General features: G+C 51.6%; 1 protein-coding gene across 8 annotated transcripts in view; it reads left to right on the top strand.

The window, feature by feature from the left end:
* The window catches only part of DEPDC5 (DEP domain containing 5, GATOR1 subcomplex subunit), a 112,167-nt gene that overhangs the window by 75,368 nt on the left and 23,895 nt on the right, over positions 1-12,904 (top strand). For 7 of the 8 annotated variants that reach the window (XR_011965236.1, XM_072599851.1, XM_072599854.1 and 4 more), the window contains exons 28-31: positions 3,054-3,171; positions 3,285-3,452; positions 4,286-4,505; positions 5,041-5,174. Coding sequence is in view for 7 of the 8 variants with exons in the window: in XM_072599851.1 (XP_072455952.1) it covers positions 3,054-3,171; positions 3,285-3,452; positions 4,286-4,505; positions 5,041-5,174 (640 nt within the window). In the remaining variant the exon portion in view is untranslated. Of the gene's footprint in view, positions 1-3,053; positions 3,172-3,284; positions 3,453-4,285; positions 4,506-5,040; positions 5,175-8,201; positions 12,895-12,904 lie in introns of those variants that run through there. The other variant, XM_072599858.1, reaches the window with a different exon arrangement.

The following is a 12,904-nucleotide window of genomic DNA, read 5'->3' as shown; positions in this document are numbered from 1 at the left end:
TTGAATGAGTGAGTGAAAGGTAACTGCTGAGGCCTGGTGGTTTCAAGGGACAGCAGATTCACCTGGTACTAGGGAGGTGGGATGGTGACTCAGTGTGAGCAGGGCCAAGGCTTTGAAGGGCCATTCTAAAATGAACCAACTTGGTAGGTTGTATGTTCATGCCTGAGATAAGAGGCAGTGACTGGCCCCATCCTCCTCATCTCCTAGGCTGCAGGCTCCCTTCTGGCCTCCCTGAACTTCCAGCCCCTTCCAACCAGTGGGGTGGAAAATCCTACTGAGCCATTTGACATCTTTTAGGATCTTTGGGGGTCTTGACTTCCCTTGTGCTAGCCAGGCCTCCTGACTCTGGGTCATGGGCCCAACAGCACAGGGCCAGGAGGAGGCCTTGGGGCACTTGGCTGGACACTGCTCCCTTGGAGTCCTCCCAGCACCTGATCTGATCACCTTTTCTTGGGGCCTCCTACATGGATGGTAACTACCCATGTCCCTCCATCTGGCCCATGAGAATCCCCATCTCGCTCTCCTGCACCATCTTGCCCTCATCACCATGCACCCTACTACTTGTCATAGCCTTGTTCATTGACCAAAGGTGAAGAGTCAGGGGAATCCCCCAACCCTCCCCGCCTCAAACATAGGCTTGCTGAAGTCAGGGCCTGTCTGGCTTTTGTCTCCCAAAGAGCATGGTGACTGACAGCCCTTCCTGGGGGTGTGATTCCCCTACCCTGCCCCTGCAGCCTGAGTGGCTCACTCTAGTTTGGACCATGAACAGAAGCTTCTTACATGAAGGAGGCCTCCCTTACCTTCTGTGTAGCTGCTCTGCCCGTTCCCTTGGGGCTGCCCTCTGGGCCCAGCAGACCAAAGCTCACAGCCCCCAGTTCAGAGACTTGATGACAGTTCTCTTGTCTCCCCTAAATCTTACCTTCTTCAAGCTGAACTCTCTAGGTCTCCCTGCTGATCCATGGCTCCCCCCCACCCCCATCCTGGCTACCTCTCCTGCATGCTATCCAACGTATTCCCACTGCCTGGCCTTCTTTTAGAGTGGTGTCCAGAGCTAAACTCAGCCCTGATCAGAGAGATCAGAGAGAGGCCCAGTGAGCTTCTCTTAGTCCAGGAGGCTGCAGGTTCCCCACCACTGTCTTAGGCCTTGATGCCAATTAAAGGAGCCTTGGACTTCTGATGGAGTCTTGGCTGACTTGTTGAACGGTAGCTGACCCAGCCCTAGGCCCTCTGTTCATTTTTCAGACAGTCTGTTCTTTAGTCATGTCTCCCATCTTACAGCTCAATGTGAGGCTTCACCTTGATCCCTTTTAAAGCTGCATCAGGCCCTGTGATCTATGCTGATAGAAAAGCCCAAGACTGTTGTCCTTGTCCTCTGGGCGCTTCTATTTTGCTGGGGGGAGTCATGGATGGGATGTGTTAATACAGATCTGTACAAAGTAAATGTGGGACATGGGATAGTGCCTGATGAGGAGAAGGGTCAGTAAAGGGCTCTTACTGCACCTGGAAGAAAAGGAAGCAAGGAGTCCAGGGGGCAGAAGAGGGAGGCAGTGAGCCCCAGGTGTTAGGAACAGTCGGGAAAAGGGGTGGGCTGGGAGATGGAGCTAGGCCCGTGTGGCTGGACCACAGAGTGCACCGAGGCGTCATTTTGTTCTGAAGGATCACCCTTGTTTTGTGTCACTAGATGTGTTTCGATAGAAGCAGAACAATACCTTCTTTAAGGACATTGTACAGGGGGCAGCCAGGTAGTGCAGTGGATAGAGCCTTAGGCCTGGAATCAGGAGTGCCTGAGTTTACATCTGGCCTTAGACACTTCTAGCTGGGTGACCCTGGGCAAGTCACTTTACTCTTTTTGCCTCAATATCCTCCTTTGTAAAACAAGTTGGAGAAGGAAATGGCAAACCATGCCAGAATCTGCCAAGAAAACCCCCAATGGGGTCATGAAGGACAAGAGGTGCATTTAAGTTCAGGTCAATAAGGATTTATTAAGCATGACCTAACCTCATGCCAGGCGCTGTGTTAGGCATACTGGGAACACAAATAATCAAAAAGAAGGACAGTCCTTGCCTGCAAGGAGCTTCCATACCATGGCCTGAAAGGGGGAAGGCTTGGCAGGCAGAAGAGGAGGAGAGAAAGTCCCCATGACGGAGAAATCTGGCGAGTCAGAGCCAGGCCAGAGAGGAATGACGATGGTTTGTCTGGCTGGGCATGGCTGGGCGGGGGCGGACCATCCCCGGGGAGGCCCATGTAGACTAAAGCTCCTTTCATCTCTTTCATGGTCTGGTATTATGTTCGTTGTTACTATTTTCAGTCTAAGGCTCTAAGATTTTCTGCTTACCTTAGACATAGTCATTCAGTTTTCCCAGGAAATAACTCTTTTGGGTAAGATTTTTAAAAATTTTGGACTTGACAGATAGTCCCCCAAAAAGAAACAAAGAGTTCCACATACAAAGTAGGACAGAAAAAGAGTATTATATGTGGAATTAAAACTGTCATGTAGAGCTTGCTTTTTCAAAAGGCCTAGAATAAATTCAGCATGTAACTTTCCAAGCTGTCCTGCTGGTCTGTGGCTCCCTCTGAACTTCTGTTTTTTCTGTCCAGTTTTTAAAATGTTTCAGTGATCCTCTTTGGCATCTTTGGGGGACTGTTCCACCTATGCAGCCGCAGCCAATGAAAAACTAAACACTCCATCTTTCTAACAAATAACTAGAACTGGATGAATGGAACGTAGCCACATAGCTGCCCTCTCCTGTGGCGTCCTGAGTCTCTCCCCTCTGGGTCAGCGGGGTAGTGGGTTTCATCCTCCACCCTCTGGAGTGATGGTCATGGTCTTAATCAGAGCTCTCAAGCCTTCCCAAGCACTTTGTTTTTATAGCCTTCTTGTTATTGTAGAAATCATTCTCCTGATTCTGCTTGTGTGTCTGCATCATCTAATTTTCTCTGAATTTGGTAACATTTTCGTGGGATGGTTTCCCAGTCCCTTCAATGTCAAGACTGAGTCCATCCCCCTGGACAAGAGGCAGAGGAAACGCTTCAGCCTTCTTTTCTCCTCATAGGTCTCGTGTCCCGAAACCGCCCTGAGGAAGAAGACCAGTACTGGCTCAGCATGGGCCGCACTTTCCACAAAGTGACTCTGAAGGACAAAATCATCACAGTCACCCGATACCTGCCCAAGTGAGTGGCTCAGGGTCCTGTCCACCAAGGGAGTAGAAAGTGCAGGCAGGATTTCAGGCTGGGGGCGATTGATGGTTCAGGCCATGCTGAAGTGGTGCTGCCTTGGTCTTCAGGTATCCCTACGAGTCTGCCCAGATCAACTACACCTATAGCCTGTGCCCCTCCCACTCGGACTCAGAGTTTGTTTCCTGCTGGGTGGAGTTCTCCCATGAGCGCCTGGAGGAGTACAAGTGGAATTACCTGGACCAGTACATCTGCTCAGCGGGCTCTGAAGACTTCAGGTTAGCTGTAGGCTGTTCTGTGCTTGTGGGCACAGTGTTGCTGTCCACTGCTACACATGGGGAGCTTGTGGCCTGCAGAGCTGGGGCTTCCAGAGCAGGCCTGCCTGCCAATCCAGTCTGCAGAGGTGGAGCATTGTATTTGATGTCAGACTGGCCTCTTACAGTGGCTGGTTTTGCTGAACTGTTTTTTAAATTATTATTCTTGATTACTGAGAAGCAGAATGATGTAGCGGGTAGAGAGCAGGTCGTGGATCCAGGAATATGTGGGATAAAATCCCATCTCTGCCTTATTGGCTGTGGGATCCCAGGCAAGTCTCTGTTTTGAACTTTAAAAAAGTAGCAAGCATTTCTGTTTTCTCCCTGCCTCCCCATCGCCCTGCCAAATTGAAAAAAGAAATCCAAACCTCATAACACATGTGCAGACCAGTCCCCTGGTCGGGATGTCCCAAGATGGCATCTAACTCTGTGTCTTGAGCACCCCCCAGGCTTGTTATCCCTTGTGATTTCTCCCTTGTGTTTAATGTTTGATGCATCCCTAGGTTCCTGGGTTTGTGTGCCACATTTTCTGCTGAGGCATCTGGTGGACTGATTGAATATATTTTACTTGCTATTTGTGTGACAGGTCTGGGAGAAGCCATCTCCCTTCTCTGGGACTCAGTTTCTTCCCTTGTAAAATGAGACTACTTGAACTAGATTGGTATTGTCCCCTCTGGCCCTAGGATTTCTAGGGACTGGACACTTTGTGCCAGGGAAACTTCTGGTAAGTCAGTGGGAGCTCGTTTGGGGCCACGATACTGATGCTGATTCCCTTTCTGGGCCTCTTGGCCCTCTAGTTTAATTGAGTCACTGAAATTCTGGAGGACGCGTTTCCTGCTGCTCCCTGCGTGCGTCACAGCCACCAAGCGCATCACCGAAGGCGAGGCACACTGTGACATCTACGGGGACAAGCCACGCTCGGACGAGGAGGAGTGGCAACTCCTGGATGGCTTCATCCGCTTCATGGAGGGCTTGAACCGCATCCGGCGGCGCCATCGCTCAGATCGCATGATACGGGTGAGCTAGGCCTTCCTGCCTCAGTCCCTGGCCATCATTGTTCCTTCCCAGGATGTTCTCCTTTAAACGATGGGCTGGAGACCCCTGAAGGGAGGGATCCATAAAGGGCCCTCCCTTCTCTGCTTCAGATGTTAGAATTGGGAGTGTCTCCCACTGCCAAGGAGATGGTGATGGATGGTTCAAGTTTATGAGATAGAAGAAGAGAGGGAGAGAAGAGAGAGGAAAAGGAGGAGGGAGAGGGAGGGAAAGAGGGGGAAGGGAGGGAAAGAGAGAGAGGGGGAGAGAAAAAAGAGAGAGGGAAAGAGGAGGGAGGGAGGGAAACAGATAAGGAGAGTCTGAGACAGAAAGAGGCACCCTAGGCCTTCAGGGGCCATGAATTTCCCCACTAGGAGGGTGGAGTACCTGTGTGATTAGTCTTTGGATAAAACCATGCTCACAAGGCAGAATTGGCATTGCTCTATCAAGAGAGTCTAGGGGTGGCAGATGCCACGGGACCCCTCTCTGCTAAAGTCCTTTCCCCCTCCTCTCTCCTTAGAAAGGGGCTGCCATGAAAGGCTTGCAAATGGCTGGCCCTCTCCCTGCCCATTCCCTGGAGCCTGCAGGACCCCCAGTTGGAAAGAAGGGGACGTCTGCCCTCTCAGCTTTGCTGGAGATGGAGGCCAGCCAGAAGTGAGTGCTGGGGTTCTGAGGGGCATGGGGCCTTGGGGGAGGGGCTTCCCCTCTCCTAGAAGGGTTGAGCAGATGACCTTTAGAATCTCTTCCAGCTGTAGGAAGGCACTCTCTCAGGTCATTTCTCTGGACAGTCTTACCTCAGGGCCTCAGAATTGTCTCCAGCTTCCTTTTCTGCCCTTTCAAATGTCCATATAACAGAAGGGACTTAACCCCTTACAATAATCACTCACTCTTAGATGATGCCTTACTGAATATGTGGCCCCTTCACACCAGGGTGCCTGGGGCAGACCCCCATTTTACGGATGAAGAAGGTACCTTTCAGTTGGTTAGGTGACTAGCCCATGGCCATATAGCCAGTGAGCTGAGATTCTAACTCGAGGCTCCTGCCTCAGCTCCTGTGAGCTTCCCTCAGGCTCTCCTCTGGGTATGGCAGTGTGGGGGGTGCGTCAAAGTAGTCGAGGAGTTTAGGATCAAGGTGGAAAATGGGGTACAGGCCATCAGAAATGGAGTGAACAACACGGGCCAGGTTTATCCTGAGTGTCAGGTGTGTGCTGCCACCACCAGCCTCCAATGTAGCCTCCCTGGAAGGACAGCCTGGTAGAGGATGCTTGAGATGGGTCAGCCAACATCTGTTGTGTCTGTAGGGGGAGCCAGGCTCCTTCCTGTGCCTGAGCCTCAGGTTGGCCTGTGACTGGAGACACTGAAGCTCCTCCCCTGTCTGCCTTAAAGGTTGAGCCTGAGAGTAAGCTGCTTTCTTTAGTAGAGGCTGCTCTATATACATAGGAGGCAGAGAGTCATCAGGGAGACCAGGGCTGAGCAAGGCTGGGAAGCAGGGACAGAGTGAGTGGAGGGAGCTGGGAGTCGGGGGGCTTCCAGGGGAGGGATGAGAGGCTGGAACTGGTGAGTGGTGCAGTCTGCTTATGTGGAGGGCTCAGCCTGGCCCCTCCTGGGGGGCCCCTTGGGGTCCATGGTGGTTTCCTCCCTGCTGGGAAGGCTTCAGGCAGAGGCCAGGCCACAGGCTGGACTGGCTTCCTCAGGACCAACTTAGTTAAGGCTGGAGGGGCTCAGTGTCCTGTGAGGACGAGGTCAATGGCCACAACAGCTCATGAAATGACAAAACAAAGTGGCCCCAGTTGTGGGGTTTCCCATGACAGCAGAAGAGCAGGAAGCCGAGGGGACTGGAAGTCACTCCTGTCATAGAACATCTGGAGATACTCCCTGGGTCACAGAGCTGCAGGGACCTTAGCAGCTATCGCAGCCATCCTGTCCAACAAATCCATCACAGAAACCCCATGAGAGCAAAGCCCTCCTGTGCTCAGAGACCCCTGGCAGGGGGACCTGCCACCTCATCCAATAACTCAGGCCATGTTTGGATAGCTCCCGTCGTCAGGATGATTTCCTGATGTCAAACCTCTGGGCCAAGCAGAACCAGCCCTGTCCTTCCTCCCTGAGTCAGCCTTTCACATGCTGCAGAGACAGCGCTCATGCCCCTCCTCAGTCCACTCTTCTCTGGGCTTACTGTGCCCAGTGCAGGGCCTTGTCCTTGGATGCCTGAAGTGGACTTGACTACCAGTGGAACCAGAGGAACTGGGTTCCAATCCTGCCGCTGCCACTTAGGACTTGTATGACCTTGGGAAAGTCCCTTCCCCCCTCTGGGTCTCAGTTTCTAAATCCTCTGTAAAATCCTGGTGAACTTGATGATCTCCGCTGTGCCTTCCAGCTCTGAATCTTTGGTCCTGTGACATCAGCAAGACTGGCTTGAGACAAGGGAGAGCTGTGCCCACTTGGGTGGACAGAGTGTGCTGGGAGAGCCAGATCACAGGATTGTCTTCATCGTGTAGCCCCGGGCAACGGGATGTTTGTTCATCTTGTAATCTGCTGGTGATGAGCATTTGCCAAAAGATTCCTGTGAAAGTCATTGTAGCCAGCACCTGCTTCTGAGAAGGATACCGGGGGTCAAACTGAGACTGAAAGAGGTCCCTGCCACTGGCCCTAGGGCATTCTCTAGGCTCCTTGGAGCTTGATTTATTTTGTTGAACATCTCCCAGTTCTGCTTGAGTCCGGTTGGCCAGCTGGGGAGTGGTGAGGGCTCGGGGTGAGGGTCCCCTGTCTCTCTGCCGCTTCTGCTGCAGAGAATTAGAGAGAGAACAGAGATGTGTTGTCACCTTCCAGCTAAATCAACATGCACTATATTATTGCATTATTGACTTATGTATCATGGTGGCCAGTGTCAAGCCTGGAGTCAGGAAAACCCAGGTTCTGATGTGGTCTCACAAAAAATGGCATTGCTTATATTCTGGTAGTCAGGAAATGCCTAGTGCCAATGTGGAAGTTTTCCACCATCAGTCACAGCCTGCACCAAATTAAAAGAAAGCATAAAAAGCAGATGCCATTGGGTACAGTTGAGGCAAATTGAACAGATGCTTAGCCCTGAAGAGTGCTTAGCGAATAAAATAATACATCACCACCCAGAAAGTCACGATTCCCTGAGGAAGTGAACCCTGGGCCAATCCATTGCCACAACGAGGTGCCCCAAAAAACCTGGAAACCTCCTTCATGGATAAACAGTTGCTGCTTTCGGCCCAGAACAAAGATACAGCAGTCGAGGGCAGCCCTAGCTTACAATGTCAGCTCGTGGATGAGCACCTGATGGGTGAAGTCACTGCATAGAGGAGAGAAAAGCAACAGGGGCAGGGGAGGGCACCAGGCTCACTGAGTCCTTGGCAAGACTCCAGTTAGACTGTGTCATCCATGGAGCCTTTGGGATGGAACTGGAAGGATGGCAACAATCAAGGAAAAGGGGCAAAGATCTATCAGGATGTCAGAAACTTCTGTCAATTCCATCACAACCCCAGACGGGCAGAGCAGCTGGACTGTGGACATGCGGAGGAGGCAGAGCTGCAGGGGATATGACTGAGGGAAGAAGGGTCTGAAAAGGGACTGGGTACTGATTCTTAGAAGAAATCGTGGCCCTTACTGTCACTATCGCCATCATCATTATTCCTCTCACCTCTCCCCCAAAAGGTGATTGAGAAACTGTCCAGTAGCAGCCCACGCAGGAGCCCTCTCACCTGTGAGGAGCATTCCGACCACAGGCCTCCTGGCAGCAGGCAGCACTGACCACGTTCTGCAGCAGACTGTGTCCTTAGAGCCACGTGATTGACCGATGGGGCGGAGGAGGCGCGATCCCTTTCTTCTTCCTGCTTGTTGGTGCTCTAAAACTGCTCTCAGGTCACCTACGAGAGCAGGGTGCAACACGTAAAGCTCCCTTCTGACTTGGCATCTCCCATGCATGCTTTAAAATCTCACAAGATTCTCTGAAGGTTTTAACAACTGAGAGCCTTGTGTGATGACCCTCAGATTCAAGATGTCAAACGAGTGCTGAAGCTGGGAGGTGCGTGCTCATCAAAGACATCGGAGGATGTCCACCTTGCTCCCTAGAAACGATGGGGCATCCTCCAGGCACCCCAACTTGCAGGTGACTTTGCACATCACACCCTAGATCATGGCAGAGTCTTCTATGTGAAATCCATAACTACTCAAGAGAGTTTGGCGGCTGGTCTGCAGGTGATAGCTGGCCTACAGAACTGCTCCATTAGGACTTGCACCTGACACAAGCCCAGGGACAGTCCCATTCAGCTGGGCCTAGGAAATGAAGGGGAGAGGAGGAAGCATAGGGGGGCATTTGGGAGGTGGTGACTGAAGGCCAGTCCTTTTGACCTCAGTGTGATTCCTTGGTGGGGGTCAAGGTAGACGCTGTCACTGAAGGAGAGTGACTGGGTTGATTTGGCCAAGAATGCCATCCTAGGGAATGCCATCAGAGAGAGGCTGGGCATCCAAGGGTGAGCTCTAGGCTGGAACAGCCTCCCTTGGGAGCATGCTATGGTAGCTCGGCCAGGGGTGCTCACACGTAGGCCTCAGGACTCCACGCTCTTAAAAATGGCTGCAGAGCTTTTGTTCGTTCGGATTACAGCTATCAATATTTACCTTCTTGGAGATGAGCCCTGATAAATCGCTAAGTACTTTAAATCTTTTTAAAATAATAGTAAGCCCATTACATGTTAACATAACATTTCCTATGAAAAATAACTATTTTCCAACTCAGAAAATGTCATGAAAAGTGGCCTTGTCTGACATGGCATTTTTTGCCAGCTTCTTTAATGTCTGACTTAATAGAAGACAGCTGGATTCTCCCACGGCTTCTGTTTCCAGTCTGTTGTGATAATGTTGTTTTGGTTGAAATGTTTCAAGAAAGTCTGGCCTTGCACCCATGTGCGGTTGGTGAAGGGAGGAGTATTTGGATAGACACATAGCATCACACTATTATTATGAAAATGGTTTGGTCCTTGATAGCCTCCGGAGAGTGTCTCAGGGACTCCTGGGGGTCTGAGGGCCATACTTTTAAGAACCACTGGTGGCACGACCTAGGAGAAGACCACGAGCAGGTTAGGTGGCCTCCCTGTGGGGATCACAAGGGCAGGGGTCCTCCAGAATGGGGAGGCACGGGTGGCTCATAGTCTGTGCCTTTGGAGGGTCCACCCACAGTGATTATTAATGGTAATCTCATCTTCTGAAAGACTGAGGTAGTAATGAGGAAGAGCTGACTTAGAAATAATGGGAATGTTCAGTGGGCCAGGAAGTGGCAGCTCCATGTGATGGAGGAGAGACAGGCAGTCTGGAGCACCCTGGGTTGGACCAAGTTGATTGGATTATGGATCCAGAGCTGGAAGGGGAGGAGGGAGGAAGGGCCACAAGCCGACCAGGGCCAAAGAGGAGTGTGACTAAAGCCAGTCTAGATGGGGGAGGCAGTGTGAGGCAGTCCTCAGCAGGAGCAGAGACCCAGGGTAGGAGTTCAGGTGTGGAAAGGTTGACCCGGGTCGAAGCTCAGAGTGGACCAGATTGTGAGAACCTTGGACTATGGTCACACAGTGCTGTGGGAAGACCACTGGATTTGGAGTGAGAGGCCTCAGCCTTGGCCTCTGTGTGACAGGGTTGTGTCATCTCTGGTTGGGCAGCTGTAGCAAGCGAGTTCTAAGGTCCTTCCTACGTTCCTAAAGCCCTAATTCTATGATCTCACACCCCAGAAACTAAGAAGGTCAGATTCCATTAACTCTCATGTTCTCTCAAACCCCTGCTCTGGGGAGCCTTGTCCTGTAGGCATTGGGAGCAAACAAATCATTGCATGTTGCTGGGCATGGTCAAGGCCAAGGCTGTCCTTTAGGAAGGCAAGTGTGACCCACATGTGAGAGAGCCTGAGGCAAAGCCAGTTGGGAGATTCCAATGGTCCCGAAGTGAGATGTGCAAGGCCTGGCAGGAATCATTCCCCTGGAAGACTCACTCACATGCCCCAAAGCCCAGAATGGAGCCTTCTGACCCTGGCTGTGCTTGCAGAGGGCCCCCCATGGAAAGAGCCTGTGGTTGAGCCCCCAGCCCCAGTGTCAGGCAGCCTTCTCTTGGCCACCAGAGGGCCCTCCCCATGACTGCTTGTTCTTTCTGCCCTTAGAGGCCAACAGAACAAGTCTCATCTCATGCAGTAACTGTTAAATGTGGATTGAGAGGAAGATGATCCAGCTTTGGGGATGATGAGGATGATGATGAGGAGGAGGATGCTAGCTGCTAGCATTTAGATAATATTTCAGTCTTAGTTTTGCAAGGTACTTTAAAAATATCTATTTTGATCCTTACAAAGGTGCTGGTAGATACTGGTAGGTGCTATTACTATCCCCAGTTTACAGGTGAGGAAACTGAGGCAGACAAAGGAAGAGTGACTTGCTGTGATCACACAACTAGGAAATGTCTAAGGCTGGGTTTGAACTCAGGTCTTCCTGACTCCAGGTCTAGGGCTCCATCCATTGTCCCACCTGGCTACCATTATCAGGGGAGCTGGTTCTCTGTTATGGCCCTTGTGCCATGGAAAGACCCCAGCTGGCCCTCTGCTTTGTGGGCTCCCCATGTCGCTGAATGTGGCCCTTGTTCCACTGGAAAAAAGAATAGGAAACATGTGGAGATAGAAGGGGTGTGAAGCTCCTGGGGGTGGGGAGGAGATTTATTTTTATTTTATAATGAGTCAGACCTTAGACTATTCCAAGAAGCCTCTGCCTGAAAAATCTGGAAGTGGCAATTGAGAAGGTGTTTGAAAATGTTAAGTTGTTGGCCGCCCCGTAGAAGTGATGGAGGAGATGGGGGTAGGGGGAGCCTCATCTTTCTGCCCCAGAGGTGGGGAGCCTTTGTCTCCACCTGGAAAAAGTGGGGGCCACCGTTAGCAGCAGATTGGCCTCCTGGAGGAATCAGGAAGCCTGGGTTTCCATGCCCAGCTGGGGGCCTTGGCTGTGTGGACAATCTCCCAGAGAAGGGATACTTGGGCCACGTGCCTCCCAGGGTGAGGTGGGAAAGTACTTTATCCTCCTGGATGGGCTCCAGAAATGGGGTTCTTGGTGAGCCTCCTGCACTCTTTGGGGGAGGAAGTCAGGGGCACAGGGTTGGGGGGGTGTGTTAAGTGCATGGACTCTTCTGGAAGCACAGACCTTAGCTGCTGTGTCCTTCCTACTACTTGAGAAATGACAATCCCCTCGATAGCTCCCAGGATGAAATGCAGACTGGCCCTTTGCAGTTTGGCCCCAGCCCCTTTTCAGGCTGGCCACATGCCATCTCTGCCCATCTACAGTCCTGCCAGTGCCAAGCTGCCTTTTTGGGGACCATGTTCCTCTGCCAACTGACTCACCTATGATGTCAGCAACCTCAGGGTGACATTGAAGGAGTCGCTGCCTGTTTTAGCTGGATCACATGACTGCTGAAGGTCCTGGGCTGCCCTGTTTACCCCCTCCAATTGCTTTGTGGAGAAGCATCCTCACCAGCTGCAGACTTCTCAAGTGGGTGATGGTTGGTGGACCAGGAGAAGGCATTCTCCAACTTGAAATGTTAGCTTGTTAGCCAGACCCTTGGCAGAAGGGCTGGGGGCAGGGAAGGGGCAAGAAAGAGCTGGAAATCAGCTTCCTGGTTCCTTTCCACGTGATGCCCTTTTCTGGCTCTGGCTCCTCAAGGTAATGCCTGCTGATGTGACCTGGAGCTCCCTCCCACAGTGGGCGGTAGAAACAGACTCCATCCTTCTGGGGAATCATTTATTTTGGGACCTCTGTAGCTAAAGTCACTATCTAGCCACGTTCTTAGAGGAACCCCCACATCAGGGCAGTGAAAGAACGATTGTTAGCCCTGGAGGGCACTTAGGAGATCACTTTGTCCAACACCATCCATTGATGATGAGAGAGCAGAGGCCCAGGGATGAGAAGTGACCTAAAGCAAGGTCTTTCATTTTAGGAAAGGCCTTTCAACACGCGACATCATTTGACAAACTTTTATTAGACTCCTAGTGGATACAGTGCAGGGGAGGGATATACAAAGATGAACGGTACTGCCCCCTTAGGAGACTCCAGGCCTAGGACCAGGTAACTTTTAGAGTGAAGGTTTGCAAAACAGTCTCCCTTCTAGCAGCCCTGTGAGTTAAATACTGTTTCAAAACAAGGTTTGGAGGCTCGCCTCTTGTTCCTAGCCTCCTGGCCAGCCAGTGTCAGGTTGGGTCCCCAGTTCCTCCTGCCTCCAAGTGAAAGCATGAGTGAGCACAGGCCTGGAAGAGGCAGTCAGGGCTATGGTGTCTGCTCCAGCAGCGGCTTATTAAGTTGTCATGGAGATTCCAGAATCAGCTCTCAGGGATTGTTCTTCACCCTTCTTTT

This window comes from Notamacropus eugenii, chromosome 4 (assembly GCF_028372415.1).
Source record: "Notamacropus eugenii isolate mMacEug1 chromosome 4, mMacEug1.pri_v2, whole genome shotgun sequence".
Taxonomy (NCBI): Eukaryota; Metazoa; Chordata; class Mammalia; order Diprotodontia; family Macropodidae; genus Notamacropus; species Notamacropus eugenii.
This window is presented reverse-complemented; position numbering and strand designations above follow the sequence as displayed.